Source organism: Chaetodon auriga, chromosome 8 (genome assembly GCF_051107435.1).
Source record: "Chaetodon auriga isolate fChaAug3 chromosome 8, fChaAug3.hap1, whole genome shotgun sequence".
Lineage (NCBI taxonomy): Eukaryota > Metazoa > Chordata > Actinopteri > Chaetodontiformes > Chaetodontidae > Chaetodon > Chaetodon auriga.
The window spans coordinates 26128404-26154612 of record NC_135081.1 but is presented as its reverse complement, the minus strand read 5'-3'; the positions used below and the strand labels follow the sequence as shown (position 1 = coordinate 26154612).

Sequence of the window (26209 nt, the reverse complement as noted above, 5' to 3'; positions counted from 1 at the left end):
ATTTCACAATGAAGCGAAGGCAGCAGTGATCAATGCGGGAACCTCGGTATCCAATGTCTCCTCCCTTCAGAGCATGTAGAGTTCCCTCATTTGAGTGAGCCAAACTTTGGAGATATGCCACTCATAATTCACTTTTCGTCGAGGGGGAATAAAAGTTCCGGTAGATTGATAATTCATGCAGGATGTCTTTCAAAATGGGAAGTGCAAAGAGTTTGAAATGCAAACGGTGCAGCAATCTAATTGGTACCACAGGGGAGATAGAGATCAAAGAACCGCCGTGTTAATAGAGAAGTCTCACTCTCTTTTTGTCCGCTGCTGAGTGAACGGACACAAAGCCACCGTGAAGTCCTCAAAGCGGTGGTCCTCGACTGAAGCATCCTCAGCAGTGGCACAGAAAAAGGTACATGTGTCTCCACTGTTTGGCACCTGTGCAGGGTTTGTATGTTTTGGCTCTGACTTTGTCTTTTTTAATCAGGCGAATGTGCAGGAAACCTATGCAGAGTTCTTTACATCTGTTGTCAGAGAGCTGTGGCTCTGACCCCTATAGGCCTTTCTTTGCCCTTGTACACTATCTGCTCGGACTGGCCATTATAGTGTGTGCCAGATGGCCAGATGGCGATATATTTTTCTTTGCGCTGGGATATATTATTTTTTCACATTTACATTGGGAGTCCTCTCTGCCCCTTTCTTATGTGATGAGGTCCCCCCCCCCACCTTACACTCCATACGGTTTATTGGTGTTTATTTGAGGAATGAAGCTTCGGCACAGATAACAGCTTCACAATTGTGATACGCTTCCAACTCACTCCTCAAGGTTATTCGTGAGGTCAGCATCCCGTGTTGCCATCTGAGCGACAAAAAGTCTAATTCTTCTTGTCATTTTGGCCGGCCGGCCGCAGTTCTGCTGACGTATGTTTTCTTTATGCCTCCCAGGGTTTATTTTGAGTGTTTTCTGCCTGCCGCACTCACAGCAGAATGAAGGTTTACCAAGTCAGTCCCCTAGAAAATCCTGTACACTCTGTGATCAAAGTATTCATTAGTTATATTGGTAAGTATTCATGCATATACATGTCGAGACACACTAAAAAACCCAATCTGATCAAAGGACTGCACACAAACCTCTCAGCTCTGCGCTCTTCCCATCCCATGAGTTTGTTTCTACACCTGAGGGGATGCAGCAGACTTCACCAAAGCCTGCTTTGCTTTGACCGAGAGCCCAAACTGAGAGTGGTCTCTCAGCTTTCGTCTGGTCTGAAAGCTCATCTCGAGGCAATGAGAAAGACCCACCTTTTCTCTCTCCCGTGTTTCTCCCTTCACTATGATTAAGCATTTTGTGGCTAGCAGTGTTAATGAGTTACGTAAAGAATTAATTGCATATTACTAGTTCCTTTGTTTTGAAAGTTACCATGTGCTATGTAGGGTGATGCTTTAGTGATTACACTGCTTTTGCATTAGTCACCAAAATACCTGCAGAAGTACGACTAGAATATTATTTAGCTACATGTTGCTGTTATAGTATGTTTTGTAATTATAATATCTAACACATCTGTTTGTTTCTTAAGATATTTCTTAAATATTTTCAGATTCTCTAAGACATTCTTATTTCCTTTTCTATTTTTATTACTGTTCGGAGCAACTGCAGCTGACCCAGTTTCTCCTTGCGGATCAATAAAGTATTCTGATTCTGATGTTCCCTTTCAAAAAGTAAACAAAAATATATACTGGTACATGCATTTGAGGTCATATCACCCACCCCAGTTATCTGCAAACAGTCATATATACTCTAACAAGTAACTTTGTGAAGGCATTGCCCTCATCAGTGGTGGCTAGCCTGCGCCTCTCTTCATGCCCTTGTGGGGGTCAGCAGTTCTGTGTGAATCGTGACTCAGGCTCAGGCAGCAAAGTATTCTGGGACGGATTATATCTGCTCTTTTCTCCGTTATATCAGCTCTTTTCTCTGTTGTTTGAGCATCAGAATAGACGACAGCGTGCAGCATTGGAACAGGGGTGTTGTATTTCCATGACGTGCATACAGATGAATCAGTTTACAGGGGAGAACACTGATTTTACTTTCAAAACTGTGTCAGGGAAATACCTGTTCATGGTTTAATAATTGCATATCGTTCCTCACTGATGTTTTTAATTCTGCAGAAATTTTGGCTGCTGTCTTTCATTTTTCACGGGGCTTAGTGCTGCATGAGATTACGTGATGTTGATTTTAATTTTAATACACAGTTGTGTCAAGTAGATGTCTTTCCCAGCTAATGAAATGACACAGCTGCCCTTTGTTCAGTGATTCCTTTTGCAGTCCCACTCAGTGAAGTTAGAGCACCTTCTTTCCCACCTCTAAACATTCCTCGGGGATTGTCCTCAAGTCGATAAGTTGGCTGACTTCGGCTGCTGGGTCAGATTGGAGTCCCTTAAATAGAAAGGTGAAAATGGAAACACACAAAATACAGAAAACAACAACAGTCAGCCTGCTTTCCCCTCTTGCTCTGCATTTCGCAGCAGTAGCCTCTGGGGGTATCCAATTATGACGCCCTTGAGGGAATGACAGTGCTTGGATTTCTGTCAATACAGGGTTCAGGTAGTGTTTCTCAATAACATTCTGAATTATTGATGACACAGAGATTGAGAGGAGAAGGGGGTAGTTAACATTCACTTTTATGTATGAAGAGGAGAAAGACAGATGAGGGAGATGGGTTAGCACAATTGCTGCTCGGAATATTTTAAAGTGATCTGTTTGATTTGGTGACCCAGAGGTAAGGCTCATTTGAAAACGCCACAAGAACCACAGAAGACTGAAGGTGCATCCTGACTGACAGGGAGCACACTATGGCCAGGCAACTACAGGCCTCTGAAGATGAGTCTAAATAATTAACATGAAGCAGACGAATGAAGAGGATTCCACCGGTGCATGTCTGATCCTTCTTCCACTGATAGCCCTGTGGGCTTTTTCGGCCATTGCGAACAGACATGAAGACGATGGATGACGCCTGCAGCGTTTTAGCAGATCGATCAGAGAACCGTCTCACTGTCTGAGTCCTGCATAGATCCCTCTGTGTGAAGTCTGGCCAACTCACTGTCTGTAGAAAGAAGTCCTGAGAGTAGGCCTGGCTGGAGGCAGTGCGACGTTTCTCTGAGAAAGATACCCTTGCACAGAACAGTGGGCGTTAGCCAGCAGTTTCGATTTTTATCGACCACTGGATGTTCCGTGAGAAACCAATATTTGCGTCCTCCCGCCCACAACTGATGCACGTCACATCGATACAGTGTCGAAACCATTTTCAGAACTGTTGTTGGCTCTTGCTGTCAGCTTAGTTTTGCTTTGACATCAATCCCTTAAAGATCTGCCTTGGAAACTGAAGTATGAACCCGCCTCTAATCTGTGGGGATTCTTCGATGAGGACAGAGTAGAATAGTCTGACACGGGGTGACAATCGATGGCCTCTGCGACAGGACAACCTGTCACTTGTCTGAACTGTGTGGCCGCTGAGGTTAAAGTAACGTTCTCCTGGGAAGAGCCTGAGTGGCATTGATGGCAAGGAGAGTCCCAACCTCCCCTGACAGACACATCTCTTCCTGGATGCCATCTTGCCCTCTCTCTGCCATGGCACAATGCAGACACTGAGAATGAGACTACATTATCCTGACACCAGGCAGTTGACATACTAATCCAAGAACTAAAGGACTACAGGGACCATCGATTTTCTATTCTTGGTAAAAGCAAGAAGCCAGCCATCACTCCTCTTCGACCAGGGATGCTAATGGACTTTTTAAAATGTTGCCACAGAGATCCCCTGGAGTCATTCTGTTTTTGCCACTGCAGGACCTTTGAAATACACCGAAATCCCCAGCTCTTTTATCTGACATGTTTGTATTCAACAGCCCAGCTTAGATGTCTCGGCTGTGTCAAGTCTTTATACGCAGCATCTGCCTGGTCAGTGACAGGTATCACTGGAAGTCTAAACTCTGACATCTGAATTAAGAATGAAGGTAAAGTGACATATAAGGGTATAAAGCTACTGATAGTGTTTGTGCCTGTGGATGCAGGAGTGTTGAACCTTTAAATGCAACGCCTTTTTCATCTTTAGTGTACCGAGAACCCATAGAAAAGGTTTGAAGCAGCGTTTTGAAAGGATATTTGAAGGCTATTCTCGTTTGGGGTTCATGCTCTCGATGTTCAAATCTGATCGTTTCATTCATCATTTCATGGATGTCATTAACTAAAAAAGCAAAAGCCCCGCCGGCAGCTGTAAAGGCACCGTATCATGATAAACTACAGTGATCTTTTAGAGGTGCTCTTAAAGGCATTCTTAATTGAAGCGAGGTTGTAACTACACTAGAATGAACTCATTTGCGCCACATGTACCACCCCTCAGAAAACCGGCCCATACAATCCACCTCTGTCCTGTGGGGGTTGTTCTCTCAATTATTGCCCAATGCTCCTTGATCCCAATTCCAATTTGCTGCGACAATGTCTACGTGGTTAGCCATTGGAAATCTAATTAGCAAAGTTTCTCCTGTCTGAGAAGGTTGAGTGCAGAGTTGAAATGACTGCTGGGTAAAGGAAAGAATGGCTGCAAACAGCTGATATTTTTGTGGAACGAATATTGGTGGTCAGTATTCACCGACTGAGGTGTATTTCTCAGTAAATTGTGTTTTTTAATCATCTGTTATGTTTGAATGACCGCTATGACTGTCAACTTTGGGAGGGATGTGAGCGTGAAGAGAAAAACAGCTCTGCAGGCCGTGATCTGCTGTGTGATTCATGTCATGGGACTGCAATGAGACCAGTGGTCTGATGAACCTCTCAAAGGGAGTGTGGGGAGGGACAATATGGCTCAGTCCTCTACAGGGAAATGTCTGTCTCACCACGCACCATTCATATCATGTGTTGTTTTTCCTCTTGTCACATTAAAATTCCTGTGTGGTTGTTCTGACAATAACAACAAAATCATCAGGCAGGTTTGTGCTGGTCTGGAAAAGCTAGACAACCTGACACCCTGTTATTATTGTCTAATGCAGATGGAAAATGAATTTGTTGTCAGGATTCTTCCAGTATTTCATGTTTGAGTAAGTGTTGTTATAGATGGCACCTTTTAAAGGAAGAGTAATTGTTGTTCAGGTCAGTGAAGTAGTAAATGGATACAGTGATGTAAGCTGATACCTTTATGCACCACAAGTGCACCACCATGCTCCATCTGTTGATTTGCATGAATTATATAGCATCATTACCCTTCCAGTATATTCTACAACCACTGTTCATGTGCCTTTATTGATTAATACTGTCTCTGTTACATGAATGCAATTATAAAACTTAAATATTGTGTCCCTAAACATACCTTACACTTACCATCTGGTTGCCATATTCGTGGTGCTATTATGGCAACCGGCATAGGAAGCTGTTTTGTAATGGCTGCTGACAGAAGAGGCTAATGTGGCTAATTGCCTCTGAAATTGCCGAGGAGGCGAGGGATATGCTTACTCATTATGCTAGCCAGTGTGTACCACAAATATGTCAGAGTGGAGGAGAGTGGGGCTTAAAGATTTTCATAGCCAAGGGGCTGAGCGATTTTCAAGTGTGCAGAGGTGTGAGGTGAAAGTTACACTCTAATCTGTAGCTACCAACCGCAGGTGGATTAGCCTGACTACCAATGAAGCACCGGTGAGGTCGAGGAATATTAGAGGGTGATGCTGCATTAGGCTTATGCTCTGCTGTTTAGTTCTGTGCAGCAGGTGTTGGCAGAAAATAGACGTCCCAAGAGTGGACAGGTACATGCTGTGCAGTGCGGTTGATTGAAGATTAAACAGGACTTTTGATGGGACCTTTATCGGCAGCCACACAGGAACTTTGGAAGATGCTGACCTGCAAGAGTTTATACATGAATTCAAATGACTGCATCCATTCCAACCATTAAAGAGCAAAATAATTTTATTATATAATCCCATTTCTGTATTGACGCAGTTGAAGGCCTCCAAAGACTCCGTGTTATCAATCTGCAGCGCTGTTGGTTAATCCGAATGCATGTCAGATAACCAATGGAGTGCCCCAGAAACCCCTTTCCTCCAGAGAGACCCAACTGCCAATGTCTCCCAGATGGCTTAACAAGTCCAGTTCATTAAAAACAGAATGATCTGAGCCCTCCCGTCCAAACCCTAGAACACAGAGGGCAAACATAAGACGGGATAAGCGGTGGCTTATTTCCCTTCGACAGCTGTCAGCTCGCCAGTCGTCCACTCTCTCCTCAGACTGCACAGAAAGTCATTATCTGATTTGACGTAGGTTTACGTTTAATTAAGAAAGCCCAGAATTCCAGAGGGGAGATGCCCTGTTGACGCATTTACATGGGAGGCAAACATGGGAGCTCAGAGGCAGCAGGTGTGTCTCCGCTGTGTCCGTTTGTGTCAGAAAGGTCAAACGAGAAAAGCAGCCATTTTACTCCAGTTGTCCTCTTGGGACAATGCCAGAGCTTGAACAGAGCTGAATCAGAGCCTTAACCTTTTGTTTGGGTAATGTCACTCAGATGTCTGGTGCATATTTGAGCCTAATTAAAATGTCAGGATTTTGCTGAATATAGTTATTTACCAGCAGATCAATAAAGCAGAACAAAAACAGAAGTAGTGAGGCACCATGAAATGCTGTGTTGAAACTGGGACTGGGTGTCTAGAAGATGTTTTTTTCCTTCTTCCTTTCCTCTACTTTGCTGCATAATATCCAGTTTTAATGTGTTCACACAACTAATGGGATTAAACTAATAAGATTATCATTTACAGCAGGCGGTATCCTATGACAAACAAACAAAACAAAGAATCTGATGGAGCCTTCAGTGGTTCTGGTCTTGTTTTCCTTCCCTGTAACCCTCAGAAAACTTATAAATGTGTGTCTGTAAAGTGGATTTATATTTTTCTGCGTGGTCTGACCATGTCAATACCTGGGAAGTAATTCAGACAACATTAATGTAGCTCTGAAGGTGAAGGATCATATTCTGACACTGTCATTGTTAAAGGGTTTGACTGAGGGCTCATTAAATGCTTTTTACATCGTCACAGACCTTTACTCTGACTTGGCTGACTCTCTTTTTGTCTGGCTCCTCTCTGGAAAATGGCTGAGGGCCATGGCAGGTCCGACTAACCGGTTCTGCAGCAGGAGGTTGTTTTTGTGTTTTACACTGATGGCGTGTTCTTCTGCCTGTGTCTGTTTGGTGTGCCGCCTACTGACACTGTTTTCTAAGTGTTGTAATGAGATGGCAATCAATTCTTGAATCCTGAATTCGGTCCGCCCTCGAGGCAAACCCCCCTTGTCGTCAGGTATTCCCTCATAGCTCAAGCGCGCTCTGTTAGCTGCAGTAACTGCTCTAAAGTTGGCTCAGGGTAATGATAAAGCCATCAAGAGACTGCAGGTCTGCATGGTGTGTCTCCGCTTGTGCTAGAAGTTGGTTTCAGGGTATATGAGTCTTTTTGCATAAGCTCTTGTTCTCACTATGTTTGTCTTGTTTTGCATCATCATCACCATCATCACACCCTGCTGGCTGCCTTCCTTCAGCGAAGCGCCGAGGTTGTTAATAAATGATCTCTGCCTTCCTTCCTCACGAGGATGTAGTGTTCCCTCGATGTGCTGCCCGTGTTCTTCGATGGCTGTCTGTACACGTTCACGTCAGGAGTGAACTAGTTGTGCAGATTGTTTGGTATGTGGGTCTCTTGCAGCTGTTTTGCGGGTAATTTAAGGGTTGACATGACCAAAGTTTTTCAACCCTTCTTTCTGCCCTGAATGTTTTTGACATTTTAAGGATTTTTCATGGATTTGTCTCTTGCAGCGATACCCCTATAAAATAATCCGTTTGTTCAAGCGGCTGTCCTCCTTGGCAGGGAAAAAACATCCAAATCATGCCATATGAGCCTAATCCATCAGGTATATTGTCCTCATACGTCGCCTCAGGCAGTCCACACAAGCTGTTGTAATTCACAAAGTAAACACAGGCAGACACCCGCCCACTCCCCTCGATTTATGGCATCGTGATCATCGCTTGACCTCATTGCTGAATGCGGCTTTCTCCTCTGCCTTTAAATGAAACAGACTATTATCAATATTGATGACAGTTCATGCCTCTGTTGGCTTAATTTTCTGCTCCCACTTAAAACCATGTGGCCCAAGTCCCATTGCCAAGCGACACAGTACATAAACTTTGAGAGGCTTGTGAGAATCCGTGGAGGACATGTGAGGTGAGCCATCCACCCGTCACCGTCCCCGCCCTCAGATATCAAACAAACGTGGAAATTAACATTTGTGCGCAACCTCAGGCTCGTGCACGGCGACCAGAGCTGTTAATTACTCCCACGCAGACTTTAATCTTTTTTCTGAGAGCTGTTCTCAAGACTCTTCTGTCAAACTATTGGTAATGGTAATCTGTGACACTGAACCCATGCAGGTGGCTGAGGTTGCAGCATCTCCTCGTCAGAAGCTGTCCTCGCTGTTTTTTGTTTGTTCTACGTTTCTCTGGGATCACTTATGAAAGACGGTCTGTGGTATTGTTGCATCTTTATCTTTGACTATTCTGTTAATGAAGTTTGTTTTCGTCGGCAGCTCTCTTTGTCTCTGTTCAGTTGCTCCTGTAATTCCGCCTTTTGTCTCTAATATTTCAGAATGAATGAATCATTTCTTGTTTCCAGCTTTCACCTGAAGCGGTGTACCTTGTGTACATCTGTGGTTGGGCACCAGATGTCTAGAACAACAGATGCAGCAAATATAATAGCTATTATAGAATATTAGCATTTTTCTGTCGCGGTACGTCTCCATGTGTAGTTTGGTGCAATTTCATCTGACTTTTTGTCAGTTTTTGTACATGTATGAATACTGTTTTACGTATTTCTAAACCACTTATGTCAAGGAGGATCAGGGAGGGCTTTAACCTGGTCCCCGTTCTATCATGGGGCTAACACATACAGACAACCAGCCACATTATATCACACCACAGGCTGTTTGGAGCTCTCAGTTTCCAATCTTTTGACTGTGAAAGGACATTTTACAGAGGAAGGCGTCGGCTAACCTCAGACTTCCATGCGGTTGTTTTAAAGATGCTGTTTAAATACACACATACAGGCCTTTAACCTGAGTAGTCAATGCTACCATCAGGGCCTGGTGTCATGGCGGGTGGAGTGAGATGTTCTCCGCGGCGTAGTTGAAGGTTTAACTGTGCTAAGTCACCTGTGAAAGACATTGGTTGGTGGTAAATGAGGCAGGTGTTCTGGTGGTCAGGGCCCCAGCAGCCTGCCTGCTTCCTTCCTCATCTCTTATTCTTTGTCTGGCTCGATCTGCCTCTTTTTTTATGTGTCTTCACTCTCGCATCTCGGCAGTTCAGCAGACCCTCAATCACATCGCCGCATTGACATAAAGCATCGCATGCTAATAAGAACTTAGCCGCCACCTTTGAACATTGCTGCTGTCTTGGTTCAGTCACGAAATTGTTGCAGCTGATTTATTACCGTTTAGAAGTATCTTGATATACTAATCCAATATATTATGAGATAATATATTTCAGCTTGCAGTGTTAGCTCATCATAACCATCCTGACCCTGATGATCTCTCGTTTTAGGTGGGAGGTGAATCTGCTGTGGGCCATGTGTTTCTGGTGAGGTCTCATCTTCTGCCAAAATGAGGCTGACGCCCGGCTCGCCTCGACCCGTCCTGCCAGCCATCCTGGCTTTCACCTTAGCCGCCTTCTTACCTCAGCTGTCCTCAGGAGCCACGCCGTTCCCCCAAGACCTGGAGCCAATCAGCATCGTGGGCAGCGAATGTAAGTTCAGTCTGCTGTGCTGCCATGGTGATCCTGTTTGGAGGAGTGGATGTAAAGTAAACCGAGGGCCGCTAAGGCTCTGTATCTCATCACTGGGGAGCTCAGCTTAGAGACGTGGATGTGCTTAAGGGCATGTTCGCGGCAAGCAAATTTACTTTATTCAGCTGCTGGCATTTTAATTCCTTTGGTTCAGTTTTGTTGCCTGAGTGTGAAAAGGGGTCTAATTAAAAAACTGGACTTTGAAATCAACTTTTTCCCCCTTTTCATGGTACAGGAAGAAGAATTTAGGCGCAGAGCTTCTACCTGTAACTCTTTGGGAACAATAACTCTAAATGTAAATGAATAAAGACAAAAGATAGAGCAAACCTTTTCACATTGATTTGGACCAAAGACTTTACATATGAGTTCAGGCTGGGCAGTATCAATGTCAGGATGCTTTCACTCCTCAGCTCTTAGGTTCAGTTCAGTCCATCTCCAACGGCATGAAAACTGTTAATTAATTAAACTCTGGAGTGCATTAAACAGCCACCAGGTCGATGAGGCGCTGACGACGCACGATGACAGTCACCAAAACTGTCCACAGAAGACATCTCTCAGTGTGTTTGACTTTATGTTTGCACCTGTTGTTTTGTTTATTATGAACTAAAAAGGCAACTGTGGATCATTATGTTCTCTGGCCTCAAATATTGATTTATGCCACAGTGAGGTAAATACTCGGACTTCAGCACCAGCAGTTCAGATTTTGACCGAGGAGGATCTTAGACATCTGTGGTACTCTCAAGACACCGCTCCATCGGACCACCCTGGGGACCCATCAGTGGCACCCAATCACTGGGGAGGTCCACAGAAGAGGTCCAGGCTACTAAATGTAATGGCCCATAATTGATTTAAGAGGTGGCTGAGACCATGGCCCACACACTGTAATTGATCTATCTGGAAGAGAGTAACGCAACCATTAGCAGAAATAGCTGCGCTAATAGTGCTATATGTGGAGCTCCGTCCCAGGTGTAATGAGAGCAATTTGTCACCTCTGGTTCCAGCAGGTGACAGTGTGGCACAAGGTCCCTCACAACTCGGCGAGACGTCCATTATGAATCGTAGTACTTCATCAAGCTGAAGTCCATGAAATCCTACCTGAGTCAATACTTCTTTTGGGCAGCGGGCGGACGACTCAACTCAGCGTCTTGTCTTTTTATGACAGACAGCGTGCTGACGAAGTCTGACCAGTTTGGGTTTTGAAGGCATGTAAAGAAATGAGTTAGATCGCAATGAATTAATGACAGTGTTTTTGGTGAAGAGGAGGGTATTTAAGTAGCTTCTTATGTAAATTAGCATATTACTCTCACCCTAACTCAAATATAGGAGGCCTGCATTGTTGTTAAGTTTTTTAGTAGAAGCACAGGTGATCCAGGAAGTCCAGCTTGCCTAATACAGCTGCTTTTAAAGTGCCAGGACATAGTAGTTTGAAATGCTATGAGAAATGAATGAACTGAATGAAATCTACCAAGAGGCGGGCATATTTCATCTCAATCTCTAGAATCTGACTTGCACATAGTAGCCAACAAATTGCTGGATGACCTTGTTTTCAGACCTGCAATGATTTATTGCTGTTATTCATTAATCTTCCAATAATTTACTGAATTAAGAAAGAGCCCGAGGTGCAAAACCTGAAAATATCCAGTTTACCATAATTTTAAAATGAGGAAAGGAAGCAAATTCTCACATTGGTGAAGATAAACCACCAAATATTGGTTGAAACATGACCTAAATAATTATTTGATTATCAAAATAGTTGCTAGCTATTATGGCTAACTAATGAATAGACTGATCACTGCATTGCTCTAATGGTAAACGATGAGCAAGGTAAACACTGTTGTCCGGAGCATTCATTCAGGATGCATCTTATTCCAAAGCGGCGGCTCATTAAAATGAATGACGAGCCTCATTTTTCTGATGCAGCGCCAGCGTGGGTCTGACTGCAGCCTGAGGATGGAGGATTCAGTCTGTGGCCAGCAGTACGTGTGCTCCCACAGGCAGCCATCTTAAATAACTCTGGACGCCGTCACCTGCTCCTGGATTTCACCCTGAGCTGCGCCCCCCGCTGCCCCCCCCAAAACTTTAGAGGATGTGAAAGTGCTGAAGAGTAATTAGAAATCCTCATTTGCCGGGGGGGGAGGATAGCAAGGCGGGCCGCGGAGCCACTGGGAGTCTCTTCACTAGACAGCACAGCAAGGACCAGCGCTCAGCCAGACATTAGGCATTTAAATCTTTAAACAGTCGATTCGAGATTCGCGGTTAGGGGAATGTACGGCTCCCTGCAGAGAGACTAATTTCAGATTGTGGTGTATTTCTAGCGGGGATTGCTAATTCAGCAGCAGCCCAGGTCAGATGGGAGGCTGGAGGGCACTTAATGCAGTACTTTACAGATCCGGAGTGCCGTGGCCTTGAGCTGAATCTTTACTTGGTTTAAAAAAGGGAAGCAGCAGGGGAAGTCTTTGTGATGTGGAAGACAGCCTGGTGTCAGTATTGAGCCGGCCAATTTTATTTCTGCCTGGAGCATCCTTTTTTTTTTTTTTTTTTTTTTTTTATTGAACATTTGAAAGGCACGTCCGTGTACTGACTAGCTGTCATTCTGTTATTTAAAGTACTGGACACCATCTCCCTTTGTTTAGACTGATTGTTCCCTGGAGTGACTCAGTCTACTGTTTGAGTAGAAAAAGGCACGATGGAATTAAAATGCACAAGAGGAAGAAGAAGAAACGAAGCTCGGCTGATTTTCTCATCCCTCAGTTCAGGCTTTGTGTTGCTGCGTGCACACACACCTTTACTCGTGCTTGAATGCACCTGTTCTCCATTGAATGATGTCCTTAATGTACACCGCCTGCAGTAACAGACGTTATGTGTTTTTATCTTTGTTAACCACCCGCTGTGATGCGTAATACAGGCTGGTTTAGTCAGGTGAAGGAGTTTAAACTGCATTTGTGACCAGAATAAGTTGCACTTTCTGGACTTCAGAGACAGACGAGTGCTTTTTAAATGTGCGTTGACCAGACAGACAGATTTTCCAGTGAGATGGTTTTGATTGGTGTCCTTGTCCTCACTTGGCACAGTCCTCAGATGTGTCTGCGGGGAAATGTTTACGCCGAGCGTTTTATTTAAATCGCACTGACTCCTGTGACTTGACCAGCTAATTTGCAACTTTGGATGCTATTTTTCCCCGTGCTCATCCACCTCCACAAGCGCACATTAGCATACAGTGTAATGCTCTGGATTTTCAGAACAATAGGCCAAAATGCAACCTTGGCTTAGTGTCCCTTAAACTGCAGAGATGTTGTGTTTTTCCAAACCGCTGATTTGTTGTGGTTGAATCTGGGGCCGCTACGAATGGACTCCATGTTTCAGAGTAAACATCTGGCTAATATTTGCACTGTCTTGTTAGCTGGTGTCTTTCGGTGTTATGAGTGAACATTTTCCTTTTTCCACGCAGCCTCCCACCTCTACCCCGGCTTCCAGGGACTCATGTCGGACAATGACACCGTCCGCCTGGGCCTGGACTTCCAGAGGATGCTGAGGATCAACCACATGCTCTACGTCGCTGCCCGGTCAGTCAACACCACTCACCTCAAAGGAGCTGCTGTTGCTCTGTTTACATAGTTTACTGAGGGTCCAATGACACATTTTCCACTCTAAGTTATGATCACGAGTTCCCCGAGCTGAAAACGTCATCCACTGAGTTCTTCAGTAGTGTCATCAGCAGCCGAAAACCCCTGAAGTATCCATTTAATTACAAAGAAACAACGAATTGTTTGCTTCATCTTTATTTAATCAGTGAAGTCAGTTCAGTTCTTGTTTATACTGATAGTCGGGCAAGAGGCAGGCAGGCTCATGAAGGGGGCGTGAGGGAGGAAAATGTGCAATCACAAAAACAGGAAGGTAAAACAAAGTCTGCGGAAGACGACCTTTGAATGAGAGACGAGGCCTTGAAGGCAGTGATGAATCTGAAAGGCTCTATGGGAACACTCTCCCTTTCTTGCTGTTTCTGGTCAAACCTGAATCACCCAAACCTTTTTCACTGGGGAAGGTATCCAAGGCGGCACCTCCACACCAAACTGCTTTCACGTTTCAAGTTTTTCTAGTGCGTCTCAGCATAATTGCACTTGCTCCCCTCTCGATCAAGACGGCGAAGGTTAATTATCTAAAAAGTGCGAGGTCGCACCTCCTCTGCCTATTTTCATTCAGCAAAATAAATTCTGCTCCGGTTTTTGGCTCGGTTTCAAACTGCGGCGCTCTCACTGCCAAGAAGCCCATTCAGAAAGGTATGGAGATTCTTAATGTACCTAAATGGACTTAATATTTTCCACAGCTGCGTACAACAAAGTGCATTCCTCCCTTCACACAGTGATTCATGTGGGTTGTGTCGATAGTTGGGAAACTTTTGCGAGTTTATGAAGTTGAACAGCAACACAAACATTGTCTGTTAATCCACCTTCCAGCTTCCTATTGAGGGGAATAGATGCTTTTTTTGGAAAGCAGGGTTTGGTGAACTGGTTGGAGGAGGCTTATGGAGCTTTGCATTCAAAAAACCATCATGGCTGACAAAGAGCATGTGGAGAGGACCCCACTAACGGTGCCTCCACTCTCCGTCTCTTGCAGGGACCATGTGTTTGCCATCAATCTTGCTGCTTCATCCGGGCAGATCATCCCACAGCAGGTAGGAAAGTCTGTCCACAATCAATGTTTAAAGTCCCAGAATGATGCATGTGCAGAGTCTGACACCAGAAGGCTGTTTTCACATTCATCTGCTGAAAGTGAAAAGTTTCTCTGTGGCCGCTGAAAGTCCAGGTTTCAACAGATGGACCGATATGAGCTTGATTTATGACATCACAAATAGTCTGGAAGTCAGTCCTGGTCCAGTATTCAGCTGCCAGTCGACCACACACACCAACACACCAGGTTTTAGGACTCTGTGGTCATTAAATATACGAAAAACTAAATCATTCACGTAACTGAGGATGGGGTTTTGAGTGTCACACGTCGGCCTGAGATACCTGTTCTAAGGTGTGCCAAGCAGTGCTCTTCAGGCAGCATTTCAGCTCTTGTTTTTGTGAACCGTGCTGTGTTTTCACAGGAGAAACTCTCAGATTTGTGTATCTCATTATTTTCCCGTCTACCCTTCACCTGACTTTTCATTCAAGTATTAAGCAATCTCTCCTCAGACATATATCCAATACAAGCCGAGCGAGGCTCTTGTGGCTTTTGAAGTGCCACGCTCCCTCCTATCTGAATCCCATTTGTCAAACATGATTGCACTTAAATAAAATCCCTCCGAGGCCTGGACTTTTGTTTGCTCGTATTTAGATTTGTGCTAAACACGGACATTCGCTCTGATGAGGCCACCGCTCCATGTCGAGGAGAGCTAAGGTATTGATTTGGGTGTCGACTGTGGCCCAAAGAAATGAAAACTTCAGAGCACTACGCCGTTAGTCCATCTGTTCTCGGTTATGTTATTTGAGAAGTTAGATATTGAATGTTTGTATATGATGCATTTTTTAGGCATTCGCTCAAACCTCCGCTGCCTCCGGCGTGACAGCAGCTGAGTGTGAAAGTATTGAGGACCGTACCCATATTCTGCTGTCACACTCTCCCCCTCCTCATGCTGCGATCCATCTGAGCCGGATCGTTAGCCTGTGACTGACTCGTATCACCTGAACGCGGAGCCTCCTCTTCATCGCAGACCCGCTCCTTCACTCGGGCTCATTTTTAAAGCAGCTCTTCATTTTTCACACCAGGCACTCATTCGTATTCTGCCCTTCGCTGATCTCCCCAGGCCTGGATGGCCATAAGTAATTATTAGTAAACCAAATCGAGCGTGGACAAGGCAGGGACTATTACCATAATGCTGACTCCTGCTGAACGGGGTTGGATCTTCACAAAGTCTTGCCGGAGATGTTCCACGCGTGGACCTGGAGGGAAGAGTGCCGCCTTGAAAACGATCAGGAATCAGATGCGGCTTATTGATGAGCTAGTCTTCACTCTTCTAACTGAACTTCCTCAGAGTGTTTTGTGGTTAGATTTTCTCATATTTTCTCAAAAATGTGACAGATGAAAGGTATGAAACCTTGTAGTGCTGAAGGTATCTCCACTTCAAGGATAAGGCTTTTTCTTATGGTTAAGAAATGACTTGAAAAGACTAAAAGCAGCCATGAATTGATCTTATTAACGAGTACTTTCACTGACTGACCGGTTCCTTCGTGACCTCGATCGCAGCGGCTGTTTTCTTTGAGGAGAGCTGCTGGAAAAGCTCATTTATGTATTAGTCCATCACTGAAAATAGTCCCCAACAAATGCATTCTTTACCTCTGCTGAATAATATTTGTTCATATTTAAGAAGCGTTTCCATGGAGGTATGTCTGCAGAAAGAGGCTTTGGGGCTAAATGGCGCAGAAACGATAGGAAAATCAGGAAATATGGAGAGTGTGACTAATGCATTGTTGGTTGTGGCCTTTTCAAGGGATTTCTTGATAATGAGAAAATATAGAATAACGCCAGCTGTAATCCTTTAATGCATTCATCACCCTGCGTGGAGTGGAAATGAAACAGTGGAGGCCCTCCATCGCTCGGGTGCCTGTCCTTTCTACTTCAAGGGCCAGGTCTCCTGTTTTCCCAGCAGGAAGATTGCATTCACCTGTTGGAAGTAGTTTCTGATTTGACTGCTGGACTGAAAGCTCTCTGACAAAATGAGACCAAGAGAACAAGAGGCCCGCCTGACAAATTGTGTTTCAGGGACTTATGGTCCAAGTGGAGTGACCCCTCGGCTCCAATAAGGCGTTTCAGCACAGGTGTTATAAGGTGGCAGCTGAGAACACCTGGAGTCAAACGAAACACCTAAACAGCAAGAAATAAATAAATGATAAAGGGAGGAAATGTACGCGTCTCTCCAGCTTTGTGCTCGGTGGAGACAAGGACATACTGCAAAATAAAGAGAAGGTAAAAAGGTATTCATACAGCGAACGCACATGCAGTAATTAAATATCTCATGTATTCATATCAAAACCCGTGCAAACATCTTGGTCTAACAAGTGCACAAACTCAGTGACGAGAAAGTAATTAAAGATCTGCATTTTCCTGAAAGTTGGAGTTTAATTAACTGTTATACATTGAAAATGATTGTAATGTTTGCCAGAGAACAAAGGTGCGCCGTCTGAATTAAAGCGTACAGGTGAAACTTTTAGTCGAGCCAACACTGAAAAGCGGCCGAAACGGAAATCTGTTTGAGTCGCAATAGTTCAAAACTTGTGTGAAATATCCGGAGTGCAGCCAAAAAGACGGCAGATCCCAAACCTGCTGCACTGCTCCTGCGTGGAGAGGTCATCCCATAATACCAAAGCAAAGCTGACACGCCAGACTCCAAGCTCCTGTCGGCTCAGACGCTGTTAGCAGCTGTTGACGTCTGAATGACTTGAAACAGAAGCATGTGCACCCACCAGCAGCCTCGTGGTGCTTTTGAGGAAATCCGGATCGGCAGATGATCCGACGGAGGGCGGAAGCACGTTAAACCTTCAGCTGGCAGAGCTTGTTAACGAGTTGGTGGATCTTTGTGTGTAACAGCCCACCGGATGTCTAGCACTGATACAGGAAGTGCGTGTTGGTGTGCGTGAAGACGAGGGGCAGGGCCTTTTGGTTAATTGGGGCTAATTGGCTGCTCTTTATGTACAATAAGGAAGTAACGCGAACACGCTCTGCAGTGTGTTCCCAGAGATCCGGACTTATCTCGCACAGTGATTTCTATCACTGAGGGACTGCAGTGCTGAGCGGCCCGCCGACGAGCAGCGCGAGCCGCCACAGGCATTCCTGATATTTCTGTTTGTTTTTCTTCGTGACAGCTTATTGAAGTTAATGAGATTTTCATCACAGCTGTCTGGTAATAGCACTTGAACGATTGGGAGCAACAAAAAGCCGGGATGGTGAGAAACAGCTTGTCTTTGAGCTGACAGTTGGCTGTCTGTTCATCTTTCAGAAACTGACTTGGAAGACGAAGGATGTGGAGAAGTGCACTGTGAGAGGGAAGAACAGCGTGAGTATGCTCTCCCAGACACACGCGTCCTCCCCTCTCTGTTTTTGCTTTTGGTTTTATTTCTGACTCCTTCGGCTCGCCTCCTTTGCCCCTGCCTTCGTTTCCTGCGCAGCGAAGTTTTGTAATAAGCAAAGGTGTGCAGGTAGCTTATCAGCATCAGTGGCGCATCCATCAGGAGACGACAGACTGGGGCTTTCGGCGTCGCGCTTTCCTCCCAGAGCTACAGTGAAACCACAAGAATCAGCCTGGGGATTGTGATAATGACTGTAAAACAGAGGCGAGGTTGTGTGTGTGTGTGTGTGTGTGTGTGTGTGTGTGTGTGTGTGTGTGTGTGTGTGTGTGTGTGTGTGTGTGTGTGTGTGTCAGCCAGTGAAATGCTCTGTCTCCCTGCTGCAGCTCCTGCTTTCACTCTGTCGTCGGCGTACCAGAAGCCGGCATGGACTTTGTCCCTAATGTACAATAACATCAAGCTGTTCTCCCCCTGACAGGATGAATGTTACAACTACATCAAGGTGCTCGTGCCACGCAATGACGAGACGCTTTTCGCCTGCGGCACCAACGCCTTCAACCCCACCTGCCGTAACTATAAGGTAAGATACTGCACTGCTGTGCGCTGCCCCCTGGCCTCAATTACAGATAAGAAACGATGCTCCAGCTGTTACCAGATGTGTTCTTTCCTGTCCTTGCGCACCGTTTCAGTTGTACCTTTTTTACTCAAGTCGCTACTGGAAATGACAGACTGCAAAGTAAACTCGCATCACATTAGCGCCACGCTGGCTTTTTGTGAAAGTGTCACTGTCAGGATTATCACAGTTCACAGGGTCTCACACAGATGTTTCATATATCTCTGAAAACAGCAAAAGGCTGCACGAACTCACTGTTTCAGTGAGTGATGGAGGAATTTGAGGTGTACAGAAAGATAGATGTAGATATATATAGACCTCAAAGTCCTTTATCACTCAGGCATTATGTAGGATGGCCTCAGAGGTTTTTAATATGAAAGAAGGCTGGATATTTTACCGCTGAACAGTCGTAATATACTGTATTACAGGATATTTGAACAGTGAAAATTGTGTGATGGTTCTATTATTATAGATAATCACATAAAAACACAAATAAAATGGATAAAATGTGTAAGTTGAATTAAGGAAAATTAGGCTCATAAAAGCGTTAACATGATATAAAACACTTTTAGTGCACTGGAATGTCTTTTCGCACCGTTACTGCGAATGCACCGATACAGACACAGTGCATCTGTGTAAGGCTTCTGGAGCCTGAGCAGTAGATAAAATAATGTCAACACCACTCTGAAAAGGGCATCTACTATGAAATAACACCTACACAACCGCCGCTACGAAGGCCGGTCGTACCAGGCTGAATGCAGCGTTTGTTAACTATAAAAGACATCTGGTAGCCGGCACTTCATTTTGCGCTTTCGGCGATGATACAATAACCGGCGACGAGCTCGAGCTGCTGGGAAAATATCAGGAAAGTTATTAACTGCATGCAAAGGGACGATCATGTCAACCTGTTCAAAGTGCACACATGCAAAGAGGACTGACCGGTAGTCACAGACTTGCTGGACGTCTATCGCGCTTTTCTTTTTTCTACCCTGGCAGCAGAGGTGGATTAGACCCCGAGCAGCCATCAGAGCTATGAGAGATCAGCAGCAGATCTGCACTGAACACACATTGTGAAATGCGGCCATATTTGAGTTTCACGGGACCCGCTGACTTCAAACGCTTGACGCTGGTGGAATAATATGTCGGCTCAACGAGGCAGAGAGAGCAATCTGTTGACAGAACACGAGATATGCTGATGATGCTAATAACACAACAGCTTCTCTCGCACCTCTGAAACAACAAAGCTGAGGGAGGAGATGAAAGAGAGGAGTGGGACCGGGGGGAAATAGAGCGGGGTCAGCTCGGTGCCTGCAGACGAGGATCTGGGCTGCACCTCGTTTCTGTGCTTCTTCCATCGCTTCAGCGATAAATAACAGCGCGGGGAGCTGCAGGCCAAGTGAAGACATCAGCAGAAAAGGCACAGATGCCATTTGTTTGAGCACAATGCAAAGGTCGAGCTCCTCCAGTTTGAGGTCTGCTGAATAAAAACCCAACATGACGATGTGCCGGAGCCTCAGAGGTGACATCACAGGTTTGGACTGTGATTCACAGCCGGCCATTAGTGGAGGAGGGAGTGCACGTCCTGCAGCACAGACCGTAAATCTAACAGTGTGGGGGGACTGAGATCCAAAGGGGAGCCGAATAACTCAAGACCCTGTTTTTCATTGGGTTTGCTCCCCCAGTGCGCTGACCTAAGATCTGACCCAGCGGTCTGCGTCGACGAGCCAGTCAGACGAGGCTCCTTCTGATTACAGAACATTTAAAGGGATTAACAAGTACTTTAATCCTGCTGCGCACGGCAAAATAAGAAAAGGCAGCAGTGTAGATGTCGTGTTGCACTGCTGGGACTCGTTACAGTGACAGCCTCTGAATCGGTGGGTGTTTTCCTTGTAACACCTCCACTACTACTTCCAACAACACTAACAATCCTAAAATTATGTTTAAAGCGCATTTAATGCAAATGGAAGCAATGCAGTGTACAAAATTAATAGTACAAGTAGCCACACATACGCTTACCCGTACATCATATTAGATATATGCTACTTCTCATTCATATCTGCATGCAGCCCACAGAGAATGATCCTTACTGTTGAGCTGTTTATATTTTGGAACAGTTCCCCTGCAGGATAAATAAAGTTCTGTGTTATCTCGGTGTATCTTAGCAGATGAAAAGTGATTGCAGAGCGATATAATTTGAAGAGAAAGGGCTGGACGCAGTGTCTTTATGATAAAACGGATGCAGAACGAATAATTAAACTGAATCCAGGACGGAGCCTCAGAGCGTGGTTCACATTCAGGATGGATCAGTCCTGAATGGCCCTCTTTGATAATGTCGATAGCTAATGTTATGCTAAGTCCTGTCCTTGGAGGTAACACTGTAGGCAACAAGCTAATTAGCCAGACATGCTAACGTTAATGCCTTACTTTAGAGGACTGGACAGTGGCTGTTTGGGGGCCTGTAGGAAACTCAGTGGCTGGGCTGGGGGGCCAAATAGTGCTTCTCTGCAGACTGAAGGTCCCAGGATGTCTCAGGTGTCCTGCACAGTCTCATTGCTCAGCTCCTGTCCAAAGGCTGATACACACAAGTAAGATTGATTCAACATGTCTCGCTGCTAAAGACGGCTGATTTACACAAAACGCAAATTCCTCCTCTCCACAACCTCCAGCTGTGTCCCCCCCTCCCCTCGTCTTTTTCCGTAGTCTGGATAAAAAGCAGAAGCGATGACTATCCAGACAGCTGGGGAGAGAGCGGGGAAGAGTAAATCATATCAAGGAATCCGTCTCCGGGAGTCCACGAAAAGTCTGCCGAGGACGAGGGGGAATTGATTGACAGGCGTCTGCGCGCGCTGGTCAAAGACATGAATGGATGCTCAGCCGTGAACACTGACCAGACTGCTGAGACAGCTGGTCTGTAGACAAAAGAGAGGCTGTTTTCGACATGCGTCAGTGATACAACAGAACCTTGAAGCGTCAGATCCATCTGTCTTCATCCGCCCGCTGGGGTAACCGTCCCGCCGTCACTGCGCGCCTTTGTTGATTCCTCACTTCTCTCCGACTTGTGAGTTTCTTGTGATCAGCAAACTGCCGCCTCACTTTGCATCACGTCACTCTGCAGGCCGCAAGTCTGGTCAGTGCCGCTGGTTTCTGATCGGATTGGAAACTGATCATCAGTCGCTCTAAGAAGTATGTCTGATAGTCAGGATCACATTGCTGGAGCTTATTTTGGAGTCTTTACTTAACAGCTAACTCCTCATCAGCTCTTGCTCTTTTGCAGACATTTGCCAAAGATAACATCCATACATTAAACACTAAGTGTGACCACCGTGTCAAAGCACATGTTTACATTTTGGATCCCCCCCCCCCGATGGAAAAAAACCCAGCGAGCTCTCTGTCGTCATGTCTTCTCTTGGTCAGGTTTTTCTTGGTCATGTGTCTGTTTCCTGTTATTAAGGCCAATCTGGAAAACACATTAAAGGCACTTAGTCACTGAGCTGCACTTGTGAGCTTTTATTTAAGCAAGCACTTTGCACCAAATCTAACCAAAGCCCGACTCTGACGCCGTGCAGGAGGTAAAAGCAGCTCCTCGCCAAAGTCATACAGTTCATAAAAGCAGCACAAACTAGAGACTCAGTGTGAACAGCAAACGGACGCTTGAAGCTTCACAGACGTCGTATGTAGGGCAGAGCTGTTGTGCTGGATTGCGTCAGGTTCAGAGGTGTAAACGCACCCCGTTAAGAGTCTGAAGTGGTTTTTGGACGCGTGTCTCGGGGCGCTTCTATTGTAAGGCTCTGGATCTCTTCTCCTCTCCTCTGGATGACTCTTCAGTCACGTGTTCACAGAGCTGCCATTAACCCGCTGCGTCTCGTCCCAGGTGGAAATAAAAGCAAATAAATCCTCGCCTGCGCTGACGTTTTCACGATGCATCTGTTCGTAACGTCTTCAATAACATACCATGAACGTAACAAGCTATCAGCCCCTACACGCAGCTCAGGTCTTTGTAGGGACGTCTCCAGGAGCAGTTAAGACTGCTCGGAGGCTTGTTTTTTTCCTGATGCTTTCTGGCGTAAAGCTCTCAGAGACTAATTTTGAAGCCCTCTTTGAACCATTTTTATGCAGCGAAACTGCTGTAAACTCATGAACTCTGGTCGGCGGCACAGTGGCGTAGCTCTGACGTACAGAGTTCAAGCTAGTTTACATCCATAAAAACAAATTCTGCCCGTCATTAAATCACAATGCACAACACAAACAAGCATAAGAGGATTGATAATTATTTGATATTCAACTGTGTAAAGGTATAGAGAATACTGAAGAGCTGGAGTTCACCCTGCCTTGATCTACCATGATGGTGTTCCCATTATTGTGTCCACTCCTCACGCATGATCTTGGAGTTCGAGGTCTTTGTTGACCCTTGTTGTTACACACACACGCGCACATACACACACACACACACACACACACACACACACACACACATTGTCTTACCTGGCCTTTACAGTCCTGTTAACAGCAGCTCGGGAAACGGCGCCTAACTATCTGCAGCTGAGCGATAAACTGTCCTCTCTGCTCGCGACAGACGAAATTACGTGGAATAAAACTAATCTTTACAATGCATGTGTTGCCTTTCGTAATCACACATTGATTCGGTGTGCGTCGCCGCCGTTCTCACTACATTAAAGACTTTTGTTGGTGGCATTCGCGGGCGTGGCGGCGGCGACCTCGTGGGTTTACAAGTGTAAACAGCGTCGCTGTTTTCATGTTCAGTCTTTTATGTCCAGTTTCTGAGTCGGGTTAGCTCCACAGTTCTGTGTGTGGCCTCATAAAGTATTCCTTTGTACTGTGTCCTCTCCGACCTAGATGTCGACGCTGGAGCAGGAAGGGGAGGAGGTGGTGGGACAGGCTCGCTGTCCCTTTGAGTCCCGCCAGTCCAACGTCGGCCTTTTCGCAGGTGAGCGAGGCGGAGTGACCCGGTGGACCGTCCTGTAATTGAAATGTCACCGTGATGCTGATCTGTATCATTAGTCTTTTCAAAGGGCCTTTAAAGTTCCAGTGATAGTTAGATTTCAGGAGGCTGGGAGTCATGCACTTCACACTGATGTTGTTTTGTATATAATGTACATACTGATTTTCACTTCGTGTTCCTTTTTATTGTCCCGTTGTTCTTTATTCTGGCTGTTATTGCTGCCTTTAACAGCACAGTTTACCCGACGTGGGTTCAATAAAATATCTTATCTCTCATTTTACTGAAGGAAAATGAAGTTGTCCCTGGTGAAACGATCACTGTACCAGACTGTGAATACGTTTGCTAAATCAAGTGAGATCACTTCAAATGCTGCACTCTTTTATGATTGGCTGGATTTTAATAGTTGAGCCACATCTGAGCAGTAAATCATGTTAACGAGGATCATTTTTTGGGTTATCTGAGGTGACGTGTTTCAAAAACCAGACTAGTTTAAGCTCCTTTATGGTCTCTGCGTCACATTTTGATGAACATTTTCAGATGCTTGTCAAGTCTGCACCAGCAGTTGTCAGTTTAACATTTTCAGGAGTCAATTCAGTGATTTTTCATCAACTTTCTGAATATATTACAATTTGCTCAAAGAAAAGACATTTGTCCAAGAGTATGAAACTAACAGTATAATAACAGCCTTCATGTCAGCTGCGTTCCTGGTCTGCCTGGATACGTGTGCTGTGGTCCAGTGTCAGAGCAGGATCATCACAGGCTGTAATCAGACTTTGCCCCTTGGTGGATTCTGATTTGCGGTTAGATTTTCTTCACTCATCATCGCAGTGAAGGAAGCTGATACCTTGTGAACATGTCGGGGGCAAGTTCAGGGAAGAGTGAAGGGAGAGCCGGACCTGCACTCAATCCTGCCAGGTTTCCACTGACATTTATGCAAAGTTCACACGGGCTGTGATTAAAAGTGGCATGTTCTCCAACATGTGTTATCCTCTGTCTCCTCTTAAAGGGCAATAAAAGTCACCTGAGACCAAAATAGACACTTGAAAGAAGTGGGTTATTCTTGGGAGTTGTGATCCCCGACAATGCATCTCAATTATTTTCTCCCTCTCTCTCTCAGGTGGTGATTTCTATTCGGCCACCATGACGGACTTCTTGGCGAGCGATGCAGTGATTTACCGAAGTCTGGGAGAAAGTAGCCCCGTTCTGCGTACAGTCAAGTACGACTCCAAATGGCTGCGAGGTGAGCGTCCAGCAAGGTGTCACATTCAGCACGTTAGCATGCAGCTGTGGCACTGTGGCTGCACTGTGTTTACACCTGGCTTGTGGACAGCACCCAAGATGCACTGAGATCCGACCACTCAGACCACACGCAGAGGTGGTCCAGGATGCACGTGGCCACATTCTTTCAGCAGTATGTACGCAAATCTATCCCAGGCCACACTGAAGGACCACCCACTCAACTGACGTCCTCTGCATGAGTAGGCTGCACAGAAACACGCTGTCTGATTACCATTTGTAGTGCAGATTACATGTTTGGGCTCTCTCACCCGCCAAGAAAAGCAGCAGATGTTTGTGAACACATCAGCTGATTACTCCGCAGTGTCCCCAGACTCCATTAAAAAATCAATCAATTTTGAGAGCTGTTGAGTGAGAGAAACTTGATCAACTTTGCAAAATGCTTACAGCAAATTCCTAATCATTCATGCCTCCTTCTTCTAAATTCGGCATTAAATGGACTACATTAAGTTGTTTCTTTCCCTGTCAGTTTGTCATTGTAGTGCGTCTTACCTGTCGAAGTTTAGCACCTGTTTGAACAAACTGTTTTAACTGATTTTCCTGTTTATACTTGATTTATGAAAGAAGACATTTTATGGACAATTAACATGTCAAATTTTACAAATACAGGAAACAGTAACCAATATTAGTGACTTTGTTGTCTCCCATGGAGAATGTCCCCAGACTCCCTTTAAAAATCCTGCAATTTTGTGAGTTTCTGTATTAGGAGAAACTTTTTGAGCTTTATGAAAAGCTGTGTACAACAAATTCTTAACTATTAGTTAAATTCTGCAAATGTTATACATTAAATTCTTTATTGCTTTGTGTCTGTTTTGGCGAAGTAGTGTTGGGCCGCCAGTATAATGCCAAGTGTGAACTGATGTGCTACGAGCTCCCCACTTGTGGTTAGATTGCCCAAGAGACACGTTAATGCCAGGAATAAAGAGGCTACATGAGGTGGTTGGTGTCGCCTTGTGGAAATAGAAGACTTCTTATTCCTCTGACATGTCAGCATCTCGGTGAATTCGGGTTGGCCTCTGATAACCGGCTCCATTTTGGATCAGATACCAAGTCTGCAAAAATACCAGGATTCACTGAGCTCAGAGGATAACAAATCCCTCTTCAAATCTTGTATCTCTCTTTGCCCTTTTGTACAAAACATTCAGTTAGATGCCTTCTCACCTTTAGCCGGCGCTCACCAGATTATTTCGGATGCAGCTGATTAGCATGTAACTTGGCTCATCAAAGAGTGAAACAGTCTGATTGCATCAGGTCAGGTTCAGTCAGAAAATCCAATATGCTAATTACTTTTTTAGTTAATCGATCATCACCGTACAAGAGGAATATTCCTGTTGGTCCTCATTAAAAGGAGCCTGTAGGATCTCATAGTGTTGGTCCAGATCCTCAGGACTTGTGTTGTGCCTTTCAGTACGTATTTGAGTCGCTCTAATGTCAAGACATTCAGAGAACCAACAACTCTAAA

General features: G+C 45.1%; 1 protein-coding gene across 3 annotated transcripts in view; it reads left to right on the top strand.

Moving 5' to 3' along the window:
* sema6cb (semaphorin 6Cb) overlaps window positions 1-26209 on the top strand; it is a 142546-nt gene that overhangs the window by 73053 nt on the left and 43284 nt on the right. For all 3 annotated transcript variants that reach the window (XM_076736563.1, XM_076736562.1, XM_076736561.1), the window contains exons 4-10: window positions 9594-9794; window positions 13282-13396; window positions 14448-14505; window positions 17812-17868; window positions 18357-18458; window positions 23346-23436; window positions 24569-24691. In XM_076736563.1, the coding sequence (XP_076592678.1) occupies window positions 9653-9794; window positions 13282-13396; window positions 14448-14505; window positions 17812-17868; window positions 18357-18458; window positions 23346-23436; window positions 24569-24691 (688 nt within the window). In that variant the 5' untranslated portion in view covers window positions 9594-9652. The remainder of the gene's footprint in view (window positions 1-9593; window positions 9795-13281; window positions 13397-14447; window positions 14506-17811; window positions 17869-18356; window positions 18459-23345; window positions 23437-24568; window positions 24692-26209) is intronic.